Source organism: Engystomops pustulosus, chromosome 1 (genome assembly GCF_040894005.1).
Source record: "Engystomops pustulosus chromosome 1, aEngPut4.maternal, whole genome shotgun sequence".
Lineage (NCBI taxonomy): Eukaryota > Metazoa > Chordata > Amphibia > Anura > Leptodactylidae > Engystomops > Engystomops pustulosus.
The window spans coordinates 48,622,873-48,641,316 of NC_092411.1; the positions used below are offsets into that span (position 1 = coordinate 48,622,873).

The following is an 18,444-nucleotide window of genomic DNA, read 5'->3' on the forward strand; positions in this document are numbered from 1 at the left end:
CCTGACCCAAGACCTGCGCTCAGCATGTAGAGCTTATAAACCCAGCTCAACTTTTTTTTTCTTATCTCTTGTCCTTTGATCTGGAGGTAAACTCTGCAGGACATGTGTCATGTTGATGGATTTATTTGATACATATTGATCCGGTTTAGGATGTTGGACATATCACTATGTATCAACATATCAATAAAAACCGTTCTTGATGTTTTTTTTCCCCATATCTTTATAGTCAATGGGGAAAAAAACAAATGTGTCTGGACATATACATGACCGGAACGTCAATGTTTGGTCACATATTAATAATCTAATTGGATAGGACAGAGACAAATAATTATACATTAGTTAGTTGTTCAGCATTAGAAAAACATGGCATTTTTTATCTGAAAACTTTGATACACCGGCCTATGGTAATGCAAACCTCCAATGAGATCCGGAGAGAGCTGTTTAGAGGTTCTTGCCCCTCATCAGTACCCAACATTGTGATTGCTGCCTAAACAATTTCCAGTGACTAGATCAGTGCAAACAGTGACCACTCGTTTCAATAAGATAAGTAAACCTTGAAGAGTAAAGATTGTAATCTAGTGACTATCAGGTTTGAGCCTGTTTATTGGTTAGACACAATATTCTGTGCATTGAGGTCCTGCAGAATGGTGGTAGTGTTCTTTCCATATACAGTATACATGCGTATGAACCCACTGATGCAACAAGTAAGCACAAGGCTCAATGGAAAACTTGGAATGAAACCCCTTTCCAATAGACATGGGTGCACCATGCAAGAGGTGAGTTGAGCCTCTTGCCTCAGGCAGCATCACCTGCAGCTAGATGTAGGCAGGTACAATCATACACTATAAAGCAGGGCCTGGCACCTAAAATAGTGTTTCTTGGCCCCCAATGCCAACACGTGTGTCCCACTGCATGGAGAAACTGCAAAAAAATATATAACCTGATATATTAATTCTGGATGGGGCAGAGAGGGTGCCATTCTATGACAGTTTAGATTCATCCCTGCCAGTAGGACAACCATTAGCAACAAGATCAGAACACATAAATATGATTTGATTACCGTATATACCCGTGTATAAGCAGAGATTTTCAGCACAAAAAATGTGCTGAAAAACCTCAACTTGGCTTATTCACGAGTCAATTAAAACAAAAAAATGTAATACTCACCCTCTGGTGCCCGGATCCCTGTTGGCGGCTCCCGATCCCCGTCGGCGGCTCCCGTCGGCTTCTGTCGGTGTCCATGCGATCTCCCCGCGTCGCACACTATGATGCAGTGGTGTTGCTGGCTGGCTGTATACTACAGGGGGCTGGCTGGCTGCATACTACAGGGGGCTGGCTGGCTGCATACTACAGGGGGCTGGCTGGCTGTTTACTACAGGGGGCTGGCTGTATACTACAGGGGGCTGGCTGGCTGTATACTACAGGGGGCAGGTTGGATGTATACTACAGGGGGCAGGTTGGCTGTATACTACAGGGGGCAGGTTGGCTGTATACTACAGGGGGCAGGTTGGCTGCATACTACAGGGGGCAGGCTGGCTGTATAGTACAGGGGGCTGGCTGGCTGTATAGTAAGGGGGCAGGCTGGCTGTATAGTAAGGGGGCAGGCTTGCTGTATACTACAGGGGGAAGGCTGGCTGTATACTACAGGGGGCAGGCTGGCTGTATACTAAAGGGGGCAGGCTGGCTGTGTACTAAAGGGGGCAGGCTGGCTGTATACTATGTGGGCAGGCTGGCTGTATGCTATGGGGGCTGGCTGGCTGTATACTACATGGGGGCTGGCTGGCTGTATACTACATGGGGGCTGGCTGGCTGTATACTACATGAAGCTGGCTGGCTGTATACTACATGGGGCTGGCTGTATACTACATGAGGCTGGCTTGCTGTATACTACATGGGGCTGGCTGGCTGGCTGTATACTACATGGGGCAGGCTGGCTGTATACTACACCCTTGGCTTATACTTGAGACAATAGGTTTTTCCAGTTTTTGGTGGTAAAATTAGGGGTCTCGGCTTTTACCCTGGTCGGCTTATACTCGAATATAAACGGTACTTTCAATTATATAATATTATAAGTATTATGTACCTACCTTACAATACGGCATACCTGTACAATGACATCACCGATTTCACACTTCAGTAAAATTTACACATAGTGATGTCAAAGTATAGGGATCATGCCTACAGTGATGTCATAATACAGTGAATCACGGCAGACCCGAATCCTCATCGGACAACGCACCGCAGGATCGTGACAGGACCGGGTAAGCAAGTCTGCCCGAGTGATGTCATAGTATAAGGATAATACACCTGATGATGTCATATTACAGGAACACTAGATCACTATGTCACAGTCAAAACACGCAAAAAGGTCACAATGAAAACTGTGACATCACAGTCACCATGCAGACACAAAAATATGAATTGACTGCACAAGGATTAAATGAAAAGTTAATTTTTTCCATTCGATCACCCACGGCCATTACTAAGACTAAGCTCTCCTTAGAAGAGGAATGACACCCCATTGCAGTTTCCATGCCTGCTACCCCGATTACCCTGGATCTAGCAGACATGGACTACTTCTTCATGACTATTCAATGAACTTGTCGGCTAAAAGAGACAAAAGAATCTTGTTTTTAACATAAGCCACCTGCTCTTTTTGTCAGTGTGAAATATTGTACGATTTGATAGAGCAATTTTGGCAAAATCCACAATGTTTCGCAACGTGTGCTGTGTGCGGAGTCGTTTTATATACTCATTTGTTATCATTTCGCCTACGGTGCAGTTTAAAACCACAAATGTATTGTGAAGGCCTCTGCTGTAAAGAAGCGCCGCACACAGTAGCTGTAGGAGACGCTTGTTTTGCTTCGCAGCCGTTTGTCAGAAGGTCCTGGGATTTCAGCTGTATGGAGTGTTTGCTTTAAATCATCACAAGAATCCTTCTCCATGATAGTCCTGCTGCGCCGGATTGTGAAATACTGTCACCGTTCACGATAAAACAAGAAGGCAACAGCAATACTATCATGTGGGGAATTGTGTAATGACTTACAGCCAGACTTTATTACTACAAACAGCAACATTATGTTCAAATCATTCAGTCATAAGCGTAAAAACAGAAAGATCATCTGGTTAATGTTACTGAAATGTATACCCAGTACAAAAAAACATCTCTGCTAATTTTATTAATATTATTATTTAATAATAATTTACGGGGGGGGGGGTCAAAAAAGAGGTTTTGTTTAAAGGAAATCTACCATCAAAATCAATAATGATAAACCAGGGACACTTACTCATAGATCCAGGCACTGTGACTGTGGTAATCATCTTATATTTGTTACCCATGGTCTCCTCCCTTCTAAAACCAGCTTTTACAAACGAGCCTGAAGGGCACAGAACAGGATCAGAGTCGAGGACGTAGTGGTAGGTCAGGACAGGCAGCACAGGATCTAAGTCCATAACAGAACCAGGGTCACAACAGTAAATCGCAGAATAAACTCAGGGCATAGATGACAAGCTTTCTCAATGGCTATGAGGCACAAAGATCCGGCGGGGTGTGCAGGCTGGCTTATAAGGAATTCAATGGTGTGCTAGCCCTTTAAATCTTCAGGATTCGGCGGGCACATGCCCAGGTGACAGGTGAATCGGACCGATCAGAGCACGGAGATGGGCACAGGTGAGCCCACGACCCGAGACGTGGGTTGCGGGAGCACCTGTGGTCAATTTAGGTTCATGATACATTACCAATGATCTGTAATGATATAAAGTTTACACAAAATGCTTAGAATATATAAGAATTTAGAAAAAAATCAAGGCAATTGTTGAAAATTGTATTAAGATAACAGGCAATATTGAGTCAAAACATACTAGATACTATAGGAGAAGACATATAAGCCGTGTTCCCACAGTGCCTTTTACTTAATGTTCCTGCTAATACAATCAGAAAGATTTATTGGTCAGGACTCAGGAAACATGTAGTACAATATCTTCGGATCTCAGTCAGAGAAAGTGAGAGAGCAGCCAATACATAACGTCTCCCTAGGTGAGCAAGTTCTACATAAAATACAATACGCTACATTGACAAATCCTTCCAGCAGGTACAGCCGGTATAATTCAGCAGTGGAAATGTCACAATGAAATATAAGAAGAAGAAGAAGAACTGTACCAGTAGATCATATACAAAATGTAATCATAATGGAAATCAAAAATCCAGAAAAATGGAAAACAGATTAAATTCAGGTCCAAATTTTATAATTTGGCTGTGGATGTAGGAAGTCACGTACCCTTGGTACCTTCAATCATTAGTCAAAAATTGTCCATTTTAAAAGGGACCTGTCAAACTGAACATGAAATATTATCTATGATCAGCATGCTATAGAACAGGAAGAACTGAGCAGACTGTAGGTAATTTTATGTCTTCAGTCAGCATGTTATAGAACAGGAGAAGCTGAGCAGATTGTACATACTGTCCTATATGCAGGCGGAATGTTATATAGAAGGAGGAGCTGAGCAGATTGAATATAGTGTCCTCTCTGCAGTCTGCATGATATAGAGAAAGAGTAGAGGAGCAGGTTAAGTTTTGGAGAAAAATAATCTACTGGCTCTACTCATAACTAGCTCACCATAACTAAGACTGGCCATTGGACCACAGTTATTTTTGTCTACAAAAACCATATTTTTCTTACATACATCTTATTTTCTCTTCATGATCTACACTCACCAGCCACTTTATTAGGTACACCATGCTAGTAACGGGTTGGACCCCCTTTTGCCTTCAGAACTGCCTCAATTCTTCGTGGCATAGATTCAACAAGATGCTGGAAGCATTCCTCAGAGATTTTGGTCCATATTGACATGATGGCATCACACAGTTGCCGCAGATTTGTCGGCTGCACATCCATGATGCGAATCTCCCGTTCCACCACATCCCAAAGATGCTCTATTGGATTGAGATCTGGTGACTGTGGAGGCCATTTGAGTACAGTGAACTCATTGTCATGTTCAAGAAACCAGTCTGAGATGATTCCAGCTTTATGACATGGCGCATTATCCTGCTGAAAGTAGCCATCAGATGTTGGGTACATTGTGGTCATAAAGGGATGGACATGGTCAGCAACAATACTCTGGTGGGCTGTGGCATTGCAACGACGCTCAATTGGTACCAAGGGGCCCAAAGAGTGCCAAGAAGATATTCCCCACACCATGACACCACCACCACCAGCCTGAATCCATGCTTTCATGTTGTTGACGCCAAATTCTGACCCTACCATCCGAATGTCGCAGCAGAAATCGAGACTCATCAGACCAGGCAACGTTTTTCCAATCTTCTACTGTCCAATTTTGATGAGCTTGTGCAAATTGTAGCCTCAGTTTCCTGTTCTTAACTGAAAGGAGTGGCACCCCGTGTGGTCTTCTGCTGTTGTAGCCCATCTGCCTCAAAGTTCAATATACTGTGCGTTCAGAGATGCTCTTCTGCCTACCTTGGTTGTAACGGGTGGTGATTTGAGTCACTGTTGCCTTTCTATCAGCTCGAACCAGTCTGCCCATTCTCCTCTGACCTCTGGCATCAACAAGGCATTTCCGCCCACAGAACTGCCGCTCACTGGATGTTTTTTCTTTTTCGGACCATTCTCTGTAAACCCTAGAGATGGTTGTGCGTGAAAATCCCAGTAGATCAGCAGTTTCTGAAATACACAGACCAGCCCTTCTGGCACCAACAACCATGCCACGTTCAAATCACCTTTCTTCCCCATACTGATGCTCAGTTTGAACTGCAGGAGATTGTCTTGACCATGTCTACATGCCTAAATGCACTGAGTTGCCACCATGTAATTGGCTTATTAGAAATTAAGTGTTAACGAGCAGTTGGACAGGTGTACCTAATAAAGTGGCCGGTGAGTGTATATACATAATATTGTTTAATGAGAGACAGTAAAAGAACTGTACAGTTAAAATATCCATGTACTGTGTTAAATTACATTCACATCTAGTTTTTTCACCTTCCCGACAAATACTTAGAATAGAGGGCTGCAGAGTATCCCGCTCCACATGCACACAGTGAGATATGTCCGCCAGTTCAGCTCTTCCCCAGTCATTTGCTACGGTCAATGTTCAAAGTATCTCCATATATGGACAAGTACGTAAGTATGGGAACACCCATAGTATACGTTTAGTGGAGGCGAGGAATGGATGCCATAGAAAAGCATCTATCTCCTGCAGGCTATTATGGCCTCCATTAAACAGATACTTTTTTCTTAAACCAGCATAATAAAGCTTACTGCGCCAATTCATCTTTTGTTTTTGCTGTTGTATGCCAACATATACGGATCACAAGGAGGCCGAAGGGATGCAGTTTAGGTCTATGGATCAGTAAAAAGCATAAAATGTGAACATAGGTTTACAGTGCTAATCTTGAAAATCATCATGCAGCGATTAATGTTCTTAAGGGCTCATTCACATGGCCGTTCATGGGGACCTCCACATAGACGGCAATGGCGGCCCGGCGGGGGTCCTCGCCGCACAATGGAAAAAGATAGAGCATGCTCTATCTTTCTGCGTGTGTGCAGCTGTGCACCTCCTCCTCACCTCCAGCACAGGGCGGTATGCCCGCGTGTGAATGAACCCTCAGACCTCATTCACACAACCATCTGGGGGGACATATACGCGGTAGCAAATTTGAGGCTGCATATATGTCCCCATTGACGGAAATGTTGGCGTACACGGGGAATGCTCTATCTTTCTGCAAGTGTACGGCCGTGCGCCGCTGTTTTCTATGGAGGGAGGAGGGGTCACCTCCTCCTCACCTCCAGCACAGGGAGGTATGCCGCGTGTGAATGAACCCTTAGACCTCATTCACACAACTGTCTGGGGGGACATATATGCGTTCGCAAATTTGAGGCTGCATGTACATCCCCATTGACGGAAATGTTAGCGTACACAGGGAATCTTTCCCAGTGTGTGCGCCAATGTTTTATAAGGAGAGGGGGGGGGGTGTCACTACCTCTCTAGTGCACCACCATATGCCTGCCCCCATATGTGTGTGTGAATGTACCCCAAATATAGCTCCACACACCGAGACACAGCATTCTGCATTACTACAACCAACAGGATACTCATGGCATTCATTGTAGCACTTTATATATAATTATTGTATCTATAATAGAATCATACTACTAGAACTACTACTACTGCTAGTAAAATTCTCCATGTAATAATACTAGGGTATATGCAGGAGTGCCCATCACAGTGCACAGTAGTTGTGGTAGTGTTCTGTAATAGTGCCAAAGTGATCAAAGGTCCCCACAGGACCTACAATACTACAAGCCACAATTACAATTACATACAGTATGTATAATATATATGTATTAAAAGGGTACATACAGGCGGTCCCCTACTTAAGGACACCCGACTTACAGACAACCCATAGTTACAGACAGACCCTTCTGGATGCTCTGGATGGTTTACTATAGTCCCAGATTGCAATAATCAGCTGTAAAGTGTCTGTAATGAAGCTTCATTGATAACCATTGGTCCCATTACAGCAAAAATTGTTTAAACTCCAATTGTCACTGGGCCCAAAATTTGTTTTGTCTGGATCTACAATTATAAAATATACAGTTTCGACTTACATACAAATTCAACTTAAGAACAAACCTCCAGACCCTATCTTGTATGTAACCCGGGGACTGCCTGTATATACATCCAGCTAAACATGTGAGAAGTAGAATTTCATTGTTGTCTCTTTTGGTCTACTGTTGTAGAGCAACTTGAAGCTTTAGGACCCATATACAGCCAGAACCTTCTGTACTATCTGCAATATGGACATCATTATTGTAACAAGTTATTACACATTAACATTATAAGGCGTCAGTAGAGCATCTGATACACATCATCTTATTGGTAACATTTGTTTGCTGGTTTAACTTATAAAGCAAGTGGAACAAAGTGACATCAACATCTCTTACACCCCTGCACATGTACTAAATATCTGTTCTCCTAGATTATACAATGACGACTTACTATTGGCTGCTTCGTAGAGTCCTGTCTTTATTTGTTATTATCTGATTTTCTTAGTTATTCCAAAACAGAGGTAGACATCTTCTCATTACTCACAAAACTCCCAGTGCCATTTTATTATGTTTAGCTTTCACAATTTATGCTACTCATTAGTTGTTGTCATTTACTTAATAGAACATAAAATATATAACATTAAACTACGTCAACTAGTTCCATACATTCAAGGAAGCAAAAGCGGGAGATTTATGAGTGAAGAAGTACAAAACTGATAATATACATATATAGGACAAGAGATCATCCTAAATAAAAGAAAATAAAATAGAAAAGAACATATACAGATATATAAAAAAAAGTCCCCAGTGTTATTAAAAGTAAAAACATCTGTTGGAACCATAAAGCATTGAGTGGCTGAGTTCAGGAAGAGGGGAGCCAAATGTCAGATCAGTTGGGGCTAACATAGGTCTTACTGTGGGAAATGGAAATTGTTGTACAGTTTCATGACCATACCATGTGGTTTTGAGGATTTACTAGACCGCCAAAAATGGCACGGAACTATTTTTAAAAGCATAGACATATAATATATATTGTCAGTAGAAGATGGAAGGATTATAGGATAAGTCACCCACCCAACACAATGTAACCACAAATAAAGTATTTGATATTCATGAAACATCAAGCTACACTCTCGAAAAAATGAAGGCGAATGCTAGAAAAAGCGGAGTTTTCATCAGGAACATAAAAGCACATGGACCATTATAAACATCCAATACCATAATATTGGCATTGAGCAGGATCCATATTTCAGTAATTATCTCAAATCTCCAACACAAAGAAATCAGTTGTTTCTATACACACCCAATGGCGGGACTTCCAAAATCAACCATATCGGTGAACATCACCAGCCATGATGTCACAACGGCATGTTAATAGTTTAGAGGTCTGTAAATGTATATAGATTTCAACCTAATCATATAAACCATCACATACAACATTAGAGTGATCTACTTTTTTCTTGTACAAACACTTTTTTGCCCTTGTTGTTTCTATCTTTATAGAAACCTTTCCCTCTTGACATGCCTTCTATACTTGTAGGAAATCTACCATCAAAAATCAAGAACGATAAACCAGGAACACTTACTCATAGATCCAAGGACTGTGACTGTTATCCAGGGACACCCTCCTTCTAAAATTAGCTTTCAAAATTATGCTAATGAGCTAACAGGGCTCTGGGGAGTGTTACCAGGGTCCCTCTGTGCTGTAACATCACAGGCTTTACTGTGCAGGCGCACATTTCACCCTCAGCACTTTCCCCAATCTCTGCTGACATCACAGAAGGCAGGGGGAGAGGGGAGATGCTAAGGGAGCAGGGGATGGGCATAGTTTAACTGCCCGTGAAGCTAGCCTGTCAGTCTGCGAAGCTAGTATAGGTAAAGCTATGTATAATAGTATTATAGTAGGCAAGGTTTATAATAGAAGTCATCAGAATACTTCCCAAAAATCATTAGCAGTTACTGTTTTTTAAAAAAAATTGCAAAGAGTGTTCTATATAGATTAAAAAACTTCTATCACAGTTAATTATATTAGACAGGTCTGAATAAGACGTTCACAGCTCACCCTCCCTGACTGTATACTTATGGTATGGAAAGTATAGATAAATAGGATAATCACAGGGCCCTCTCAGCTAGTAGAAATTCACATATTCGTATGTCTTTGGACAGTCATGTTATGTTCAACTGATGCCTCATAACATAGCAAAGCAGAGTAGAAGAAAACAAGGAAAATGCTAAAGATTGAGTCTTTTGTAGCAGGGCAGTGCCTGCATTTAGAGGGAAAAAAACAGTATGTATTAAAGATATGCAGAGTGTGACGTACATGTGGGATGGTTACATTAATGGAAAGTTGTGTTTTCAAGTGGATTTTTTTCTCTAAAGCGTACAAAACTGAGCTACAAAAGTGGGCAAGCGTGCTGACCCCTTTTCAGTAATCTTGGACGACCCTCTGATTTTAAATGTTTCCATATAAGAATCCAGTGAGCAGGGGTTGGGATAGCTTGTATTCATGTAATATCTTGATGCTGGACTAGTATGTCAATAACTCCAGTGAGGATGTTATTTTTTTTTTTTCATACATCCGAAAAGTTACATCTATCCTGGAGGGAAAATGACTCCTGGGAATTCCATAAATATAATATACTGCAGGCTTATCATGTTTATCTGAAATGCAACACAGCACTTCCACGGCTTTCCCAGGATCCAAGACAGTGCAGAGTTATAGGAGACAGCATACAAGAAATGCTCTAAGCATGATTAAGGGGAATCCAACTTTAATAAGCACACCATAAAATATATGGTTTACAGGATCACGGAAAATAGAAATTTTAATGAGAAATATATTTTTATGGACATACAATTATATTGCATTGTATGAGCTATATAACAGGCGCAGAACTCTACATCTTCAGGATTTTAGATTGGGATTAATGAGAACTGTAAAAAAAATAGTTGCTGTGATTTATTTTAGGTAATAAAAGGTCTAAACCTAAAAGATAGAAAAGGCAAGACGTACTCAAGTACATTCCTGTAGTCAGCAATATGGATCCCAGTGTAGAGAATGTCCATTCATGGATAACTTGGATAGCTATGTTAAAAATTTAAGGTTTCTAATTTTGAAAGTGTAATTTTTGGTGGAGCCGATTCCCCAATTTACAAAAAGCCAAAAAACCTGACCATTCTTTCACCTCATGCTTAGAAAAGCCTATGAGAGTAGCATATCAGGCCCCATGCACACGAACACCGCACTGTGACTGAGCCGTGAGTGAGCCGTTCAATGGAGAGGGGAGGGGTGAGTGCTCACTCTCCTCCCTCCGGCACACGCTTGTATGCCCGCCTGGGCTATGTCCGTGTGAATGACCTCAATTTATCAGATGCACAACGGCTACAAACTTTATACTAATTCTTTAATCCATTCCCCAATGTATCAAAGAGATCTGTGCTTTGATTGTTAACATCAATAGGTAAATGTTTCTTATGAGATATTCGGAATAGCTGGACAAGGTCACGTCCCCTTTATGCTTATACAGAAAAGTCAACTTTAAACTTAATTTAAAAAAGAAGTCATAACTTTTGTTTCTATCGAAGCCTTCTGGTTCTTTATCTACTAAGATTAAATGTCTGTAAACAGTCTGAAGATCTGTCCTTAGTGGAGATAAAACCAGACATGTCACATGGTGATTGCTCCTTTTTACTTATTTTGGAATTAGATTTTGATGCGGCTACATTTTAAGGCTTTATCAGCTCCTGATACAGTCTGTCATAGGTTATTAGGATGGTGGTCGTTGAAAACGTCCATAGTGTTGTGTTTTAAGAGATCAACTTGATAGTTGTCTGGCACTAACTATGATATTAACCTGTTTTAAGCAAAACTTTATTTAATTTTTTTCATTTCAAGCATTTTGTATTAGAGAATATTTGGTAGGATTCTTTTAAAATAAAATAGATAAGTCACAAGTGCACAAATATACATAGTAACAAGGTATGGTTGCAAAAAGACAATGAAGTCAGTGGACTTCAAACCTGTGATTAAAAAAAGCAGGGAACAGGGCTGAGGGGGACAGCATTTTATACAGATCCTAAAACTAATGTTATCTTTCTGTAAATGATCCAGCAGTGAGAAGCCCCTGAGGCAGATTATTTCATAGATTTACATTTCTTATGGTAAAGAAGGCACAGGATAGGGGATAACCAAATAAATCGGTGGGGATCAAACTCTAGGTCCCGTTTTCACTAAGCAACCCCAAATCCAGAAGCGCTTGAGAGTTTAAAAGAGAGGTTCAAATGAACAGGGATGTGACATAACGTGAAATAGAGGTAAGCCATTAAGAGAAGCAGGAGAGTCACAGAGTAGGAACATGAGGAGAGAGATTAAATTGAACAGAGGAGAGACATACAGAAGAGTGGAAGAGAGCTAATACAGAGACATAAAGAGGAGTGGAGGAGAGATAATAAGGAGGGGCAGAGGAGAGACACACAGAAGAGAGGAAGAGAGCCAATATAGAGGCATACACAGGAGTAGAAAAGAGCCAATACAGAGGCATACAGAGGAGTGGAGGAGAGCTAATATAGAGACATACAGAGGAGTGGAGGAGAGATAATAAGGAGGGGCAGAGGAGATACATACAGAAGAGTGGAAGAGAGCCAATACAGAAACATACAGTGGAGAGAAATACAGAGCAGACACATATACACAGACACATACATATGAGTTAAGGATAGCCAATAAAGAGAGGCAGAGGAGCGACACACAGAGTAGTGGAAGAGAGCCAATAAAGAGGAGCAGAGGAGAGAAACAAAGAGGCGTGGAAGAGAGCCAATAAAGAGCATCAGAAGAGGGACATACAGAGAAGTACAGGAGAGCCAATACAAAGACATACAGAGGAGTAGAGGAGAGCCAATACAGAAACATACATAGAAGGGGAAGAGAGCTAATAAGGAGGGGCAGAGAAGAGACATACAGAGGAGTGGAGGAGAGCCAATACAGAGGAGTGGAGGAGAGCCAATACAGAAATATACGGAGGAGTAGAGGAGTGGCAATACAGAAACATACATAGGAGGGGAGGAGAGCTAATAAGGAGGGGCAGAGTAGAGACATACAGAGGAGTGGAGGAGAGCCAATACAGAGGAGTAGAGGAGTGGCAATACAGAAACATACATAGAAGGGGAAGAGAGCTAATAAGGAGGGGCAGAGAAGAGACATACAGAGGAGTGGAGGAGAGCCAATACAGAGACATCCAGTGGAGTGACATACAGAGCAGACACACACACAGAGGAGTAAAGGATAGCCAATAAAGAGAAGCAGAGGAGAGACATACAGAGGAGTGGAAGAGAGCCAATAAAGAGGAGCAGAGGAGAGGCACAGTATAGGAGCAGAGAAGAGTAAGAATATGTGAACATAGGATAAGCAGAATACAGGAGCTGAGGGGAAAATACTGGTGCAAAGTAGAGGCAGAATACCCCTTCTCATGGCTTGAAAAACCCCTTTAAATGATAAAATTATTTCTGTGTACAGCCACCACTAAATGACACTTATCAACCAAGTGAAAAGGGAGGCCAAATACAGTTAAAAAGCTAAATCAGAGGCAGGAAAGAGAGCTAGAATGGTTAAAACAAAATTGGCAAAACATGGCTACACTTTGGGAAGCACTGCACATAAGAGATACATGTAATGGGTACAAAGAAAATCATTGTAAAAATATGGCTATAACATATGGGTTACTTATCTCTAATTGTGAGGTCTTACTCAAATGCAAAGCTATAAAAGCATCTCTGCAAGCATTGTATATTATGTAACATTACAACACAAGCGAAAGTCAGGCAATGGTTTACACTGCATTACACAGTATTATCCCCTGGATACATAGAACCAATATTTACATTTTTATCCAAACAATTTCATGGCCAAAAATCAAAATAATATGGGAAAATCTTGAGAAATGTGGGAAACAAAAAACACTGATGTATAGAATAGAGCAGATGTGTAATGCAAACACAAATATTTAGCTTAGTGACTTTTTTAACTGCATATTTCTGCAGAGAGATCACATTATTATGCAGGGAAATCTATCTAAAAATATTTACATACTGTGTTGCATATTTGACATATTTTCACACACTGATAATAAACTGAGTGAAGAATTTTATAGCTGTTCTGTATTATGAAAGAAGATAATGTCTAGTTATAAAACAAGGAATAATCTTCTGTATCAGAATTGCCATTTCCGACATCATTCATGCCCACCAGGGCACTGCAGGTCCCCCATGAACTCCTAAGGAAGCCTTTGTGTATGGCATTAGTACAGGTGGTCCCCTACTTAAGAACACGCGACCTACAGACAACACCTAGTTACATTCGGACTTCTGGATGTTGGTAATTTACTGTACTTTAGCCTTAGGCTACAATAAACAGCTATAACAGTTATCAGGTGTCTGCAATAAAGCTTTATTGTTAATCCTGATTCTTATGACAATCCAACATTTTTAAAATCCAATTGTCACAGAGACCAAAAAATGTTTTGACTGGGGTTACAATTATGAAGTATACAGTTCTGACTTACATACAAACTCAACTTAAGTACAAACCTAAAGAACCTATCTTGTACGTAACCTGGAGACTGCCTCTAATGGGTCTCACCTAAAAATATTATTTTGTTGATAAATACATCTGGACTGAATAGGTCTGTTTTTTCTTGACCCGTCTCATACTTTATTGCCCCTTCAACCTCCATAGACTTTGAATGTAGGACAGAATGGGATTCTCTTATTTATTGTCACTTCACCGAATGGAAAACATGAACCTGAAATATTATAGGTAAACAGGAAACTCTTTTTACCTGAAAATTCCCAAAACAGCTTCCTCCAGGTAACGTGACATAGCAGACGAAGGGAGGATCTGGAGACGGGACTGACTCATAGGCCACCAAGCTCTCGCTGGGGAAGATTGCCTTCCTCTTCTCTTTTTTCTCCCAAAATTCTTGAAGCAAAGCAACAACATTTACTGCAATGAATAAAAGGAATAAAATCAGCATTAAGACAGCTACTAGGTTAGGACATTGAATTATAAACTGAAAATACTGAATATTAATGAAACGGTTCCATGTTAAAAGTAGTAAAAAGCTGGGGAAACAGTCATGTCAAAATTCTCTATTTTTCTTAAACTAAATGAACCTGTAGTAAAAGGAACCGCATCAACAGTTTTGGAGGCCTCATGCTCTTGTAACTAGCAAATTCAGTTCCCCCCATCCCTCAGTTTCAGACTTTGAGAATTGTTGACTAGAGTTAAATCTTGTACTCCTAGTATATGAAGTGCACCCATACAATATACATGTGCCTGGAGTTAGCACATATAAGTCTCAGGCTAATTCCCAGTAAGTCTGCAAGTTTGTAGTTAGCGCAGTTAGAAATGGAGAGGATACAGAGATTTCCAGGTTGGGGGTTCTATACCATTGATTAATAAGAACACCATATAATAAAAAAATGGTTATTTCATAGAAGTAATAATTATAATAATTCTTTATTTCTATAGCGCACACAGATTACGAAGCGCTGTACAGAGATTGTCAAATCAGTCTCTGTCCCCAATGGGGGTCACAATCTAATCAACCTACCAGTATGTTTTGGGATATGAGAGGAAACTGGAGGACCCGGAGGAAACCCATACAAACACAGACTTAGGGGCTCAACACTTGAAATTCCTTGGGTCTATAAACACAAATCCAAAATAAAGAGATGGCAGCATCCACTTCAGTATAAAATCCAAGTTATTCCTTAATTGGGTTCCTTCAAGACCAAACATGATGTTTTTTCTCTAGGAGCCTTTGTATATGAAAACATTTTCTGAAGTTATTTCAGAAACAAAATAGAAAATTACATATCTGATACCCCACCAAGTAATGGGTCAGGAAGATCAACTTTTAGGCTACTTCTGGAACATGGCTTCCATCTTGAATGCCACCATATTGGTTCAAGGGCAAGGAAAGGTGGTTATACAGCATATCAAAGAAAATCAGAATTGTCAGAGAAATGTATTGTTGCAATCAGTTTTCCAAGAACTCTCAAAAGAATAATCTATACAGAAAACTGCAACATCAACCGTAAATGTCCAATTGAAGTGTTTTCCATGGGGTTGATAACAGAGCTGGAGGTACTGAAGGCAATCATTATGAACCCACATAAGAATCTATGAGGAGTTTCTGTGTTGAAAACTTTTGAGAGATATTGAAACTCTGATTGCTTCATTGACATTCTACATGACCCCCTTCCCATTGGAAAAATGAATCACTGCCTGCTTGATGACCTCTGTAAGAGGGTCATAAGCATGTACAACACAGCCCTATGGACAGGGTCTTGGGTATCTCACTAGGAGATTGGAATAGTGGGATTATGGAGGTGAAGTCTATTAATATAAATCATATAAAAAGTACATTCTGAATCTCAGAAGAAAAAACTCAACTGCATTTATAACTTTGCTACATCTTGGCTCTACTAAGCAAGTTACATTTCTACAGGAGAGGTGACTGACAGTGTAATATGGAAACAGCAAGCTAATATTTCATTCTGATGATATCAAATAAACACGATTACATTTTTGGTTTGGATATGAGAAAATAATGAATGACCAAAATTGCAGAAATTCACCGAGTCTTAGAGAATCCCTGTTGGAATCATCTTGGTTTGGCTGATCTGCAGTCTGTGGAATACAATATCGCACTCAATCTACACAATACATAAGCTTGAGGTTTTTTTTAAACCCTTGCATTCACCTGTAAGATCAAAGGATGTTCTATAAAAATATCAAATAAACTCTGGCCAGAGACTGCTGAGCAGATTCCATGTAAATCAGTATCAGCTGTCCGGTTTTCAGTGCTCACTGAACATTATATCCATATCCTAAGGTGAGCTGTATTCCTAGGAGCACGGATATTTTTAATGTGTATATAAAATAAAAACTATGGCAGTAGAAATAAATATAGATAAAATATAAACACTAAGGCCGGATTCACATCTCCTTCTTCTCTCTCTTGTAAGAATATGTCAGGAGGTTTGCCGGTGTAAACATACAATGGAGCCAGTGCTTGCTACAATTGTCCAATTATTGTAAATGTTTACATAGATAAATGTGAAAAAAGTTATTTTATACCACTTCTAGCATGATTGGAGTAGTGTATATTTATACTTCTACATCACTAATTGCAAAGGACAGTGACATAAAATACAATGGAAGTTACTGATAGACCTTCTGTGTTTACAACTTGCTCCAATGTGCCAACCCATCCTGTCCTAACATATTAGAGTATGTTATAAGCAGGAATTGTTATTATGAAACTACAAAACTATATGCATGCTAGTTGGTCTTCCCATTAACATCCCTTTTGCTGTGCTAAAGGCTACATGCACAAGGCTGTGGTGCTCTCTCAGGCCACAAGCAACATCGGCCCACGCGTCAATGGCAGTAGGAAATACAGCCTGCAGTGCAAACAAGGGCTGGAATAGGTTTTGCATTGAGTTTTGCAGCTAGGAAAATACAGCAGTGTGCATAAGACCACAAAAATACATATGACCATGTGCTAGCCAGTGTTTCAAAAACGATGGTTGTGTGCACAGAGCCTAAGACCTATTTGTGGCATGTAAGAGTCTGTTAAAACCTTCCTATGTCTTTCCTAGCAGCATACAGAATGTTTGGGCCATATGTATGACATATAAAAGAATGTTCACACATTGGGGCACATTTACTTACCCGTCCGGAGTAGTTCACCTAAAGTGCATTGTCTGACGAGAATGCGCTGTGCCGCGATTCACTAAGATTGTGCGCCGATATTCTGCATGTGTCGCTTCCCCGCTCAGGTCTGGCTGAGTTCACCTTCTTCTCCATGGTACATGTAAGTGCTTGATCTTGCGACACAATTTGAATGTTAAATCCCACACTCAGTCCGATTCAGTTGGATCGTCTGACGGCCCAAAGCCCCACCCTCCCATATCTGTCGCATGAAAGTTGGCGCAGCGGTGACACAATCCGATCGCTTACGACACAATCCAGTTAAATACCTGTCACAGCCGTGCAATCCCCATTGTAACAATAAGCCCCTTTATGGCTATACATTGTCCATTAAGCATCGAACCGTCCCTGTGAATAATGCACCTCTTGTTGCGTTTTTTGAACGTGTGAATGGAGCCTTAGAACTTGCTGTGGAAAACCTGCAATACAAAGATTTATACTGTTTAAACACTGTAGAATTCCCTGTGTCCAAAAGAATTGAAGCCCTCAAGTCACCTGAAGTAGTTGAAAAGGGAATGAGGCTCTGGCATTCATGCTTGGCATACATTTACTTGGATGGGGCAAAGGGATATAGATTTCCTTGATGTTACATACATGAGGGGTTATTTATTATACGCCTGTGCTCGATAACCCTCCAGCATCCAACGCAAGCTGTATACATCAAAATTCTCCGGCCTACCTGCATTGCATTGCAAAACCTTAGTACGGCCATAAGTCAATAATGCAACAAGTATTTCACACCTGGATTCGGGGCTCCTCTGCCTCTTTCTTGCAGATCCTCACCTGTTCCCTCAGGTTGGATGGTGAACGTTGGTGGAAGCCATTTACAAGTCTCTCCAGAAATCCACAATTGGATTTAGGTCAGGGCTCTAGCTGGGCCAGTCAGGAATGGTCACAGAGTTGTTCTGAAGCCAATGCTTTGTTATTTTAGCTGTGTGCTTGGGGTCATTGTCTTGTTGGAAGGTGAACCTCCGGCCCAGTCTGAGGTAAAGAGCATTCTGGAAGAGGTTTTCATTCAGGTTCTCTCTGCACTTTCTCCACATTCATCTTTCCTTTAATTGCAACCAATTGTCTTGTCCCTGCAGTTGAAAAGCTTTCATATGTCTT

At 40.8% G+C, this 18,444-nt stretch overlaps 1 protein-coding gene across 2 annotated transcripts in view; it reads right to left on the reverse strand.

The window, feature by feature from the left end:
• LIX1 (limb and CNS expressed 1) overlaps positions 1 to 18,444 on the reverse strand; it is an 86,170-nt gene that overhangs the window by 47,160 nt on the left and 20,566 nt on the right. For both annotated transcript variants that reach the window (XM_072139952.1, XM_072139941.1), the window contains exon 2: positions 14,396 to 14,559. In XM_072139952.1, coding sequence (XP_071996053.1) covers positions 14,396 to 14,559 — 164 coding nt within the window. The remainder of the gene's footprint in view (positions 1 to 14,395; positions 14,560 to 18,444) is intronic.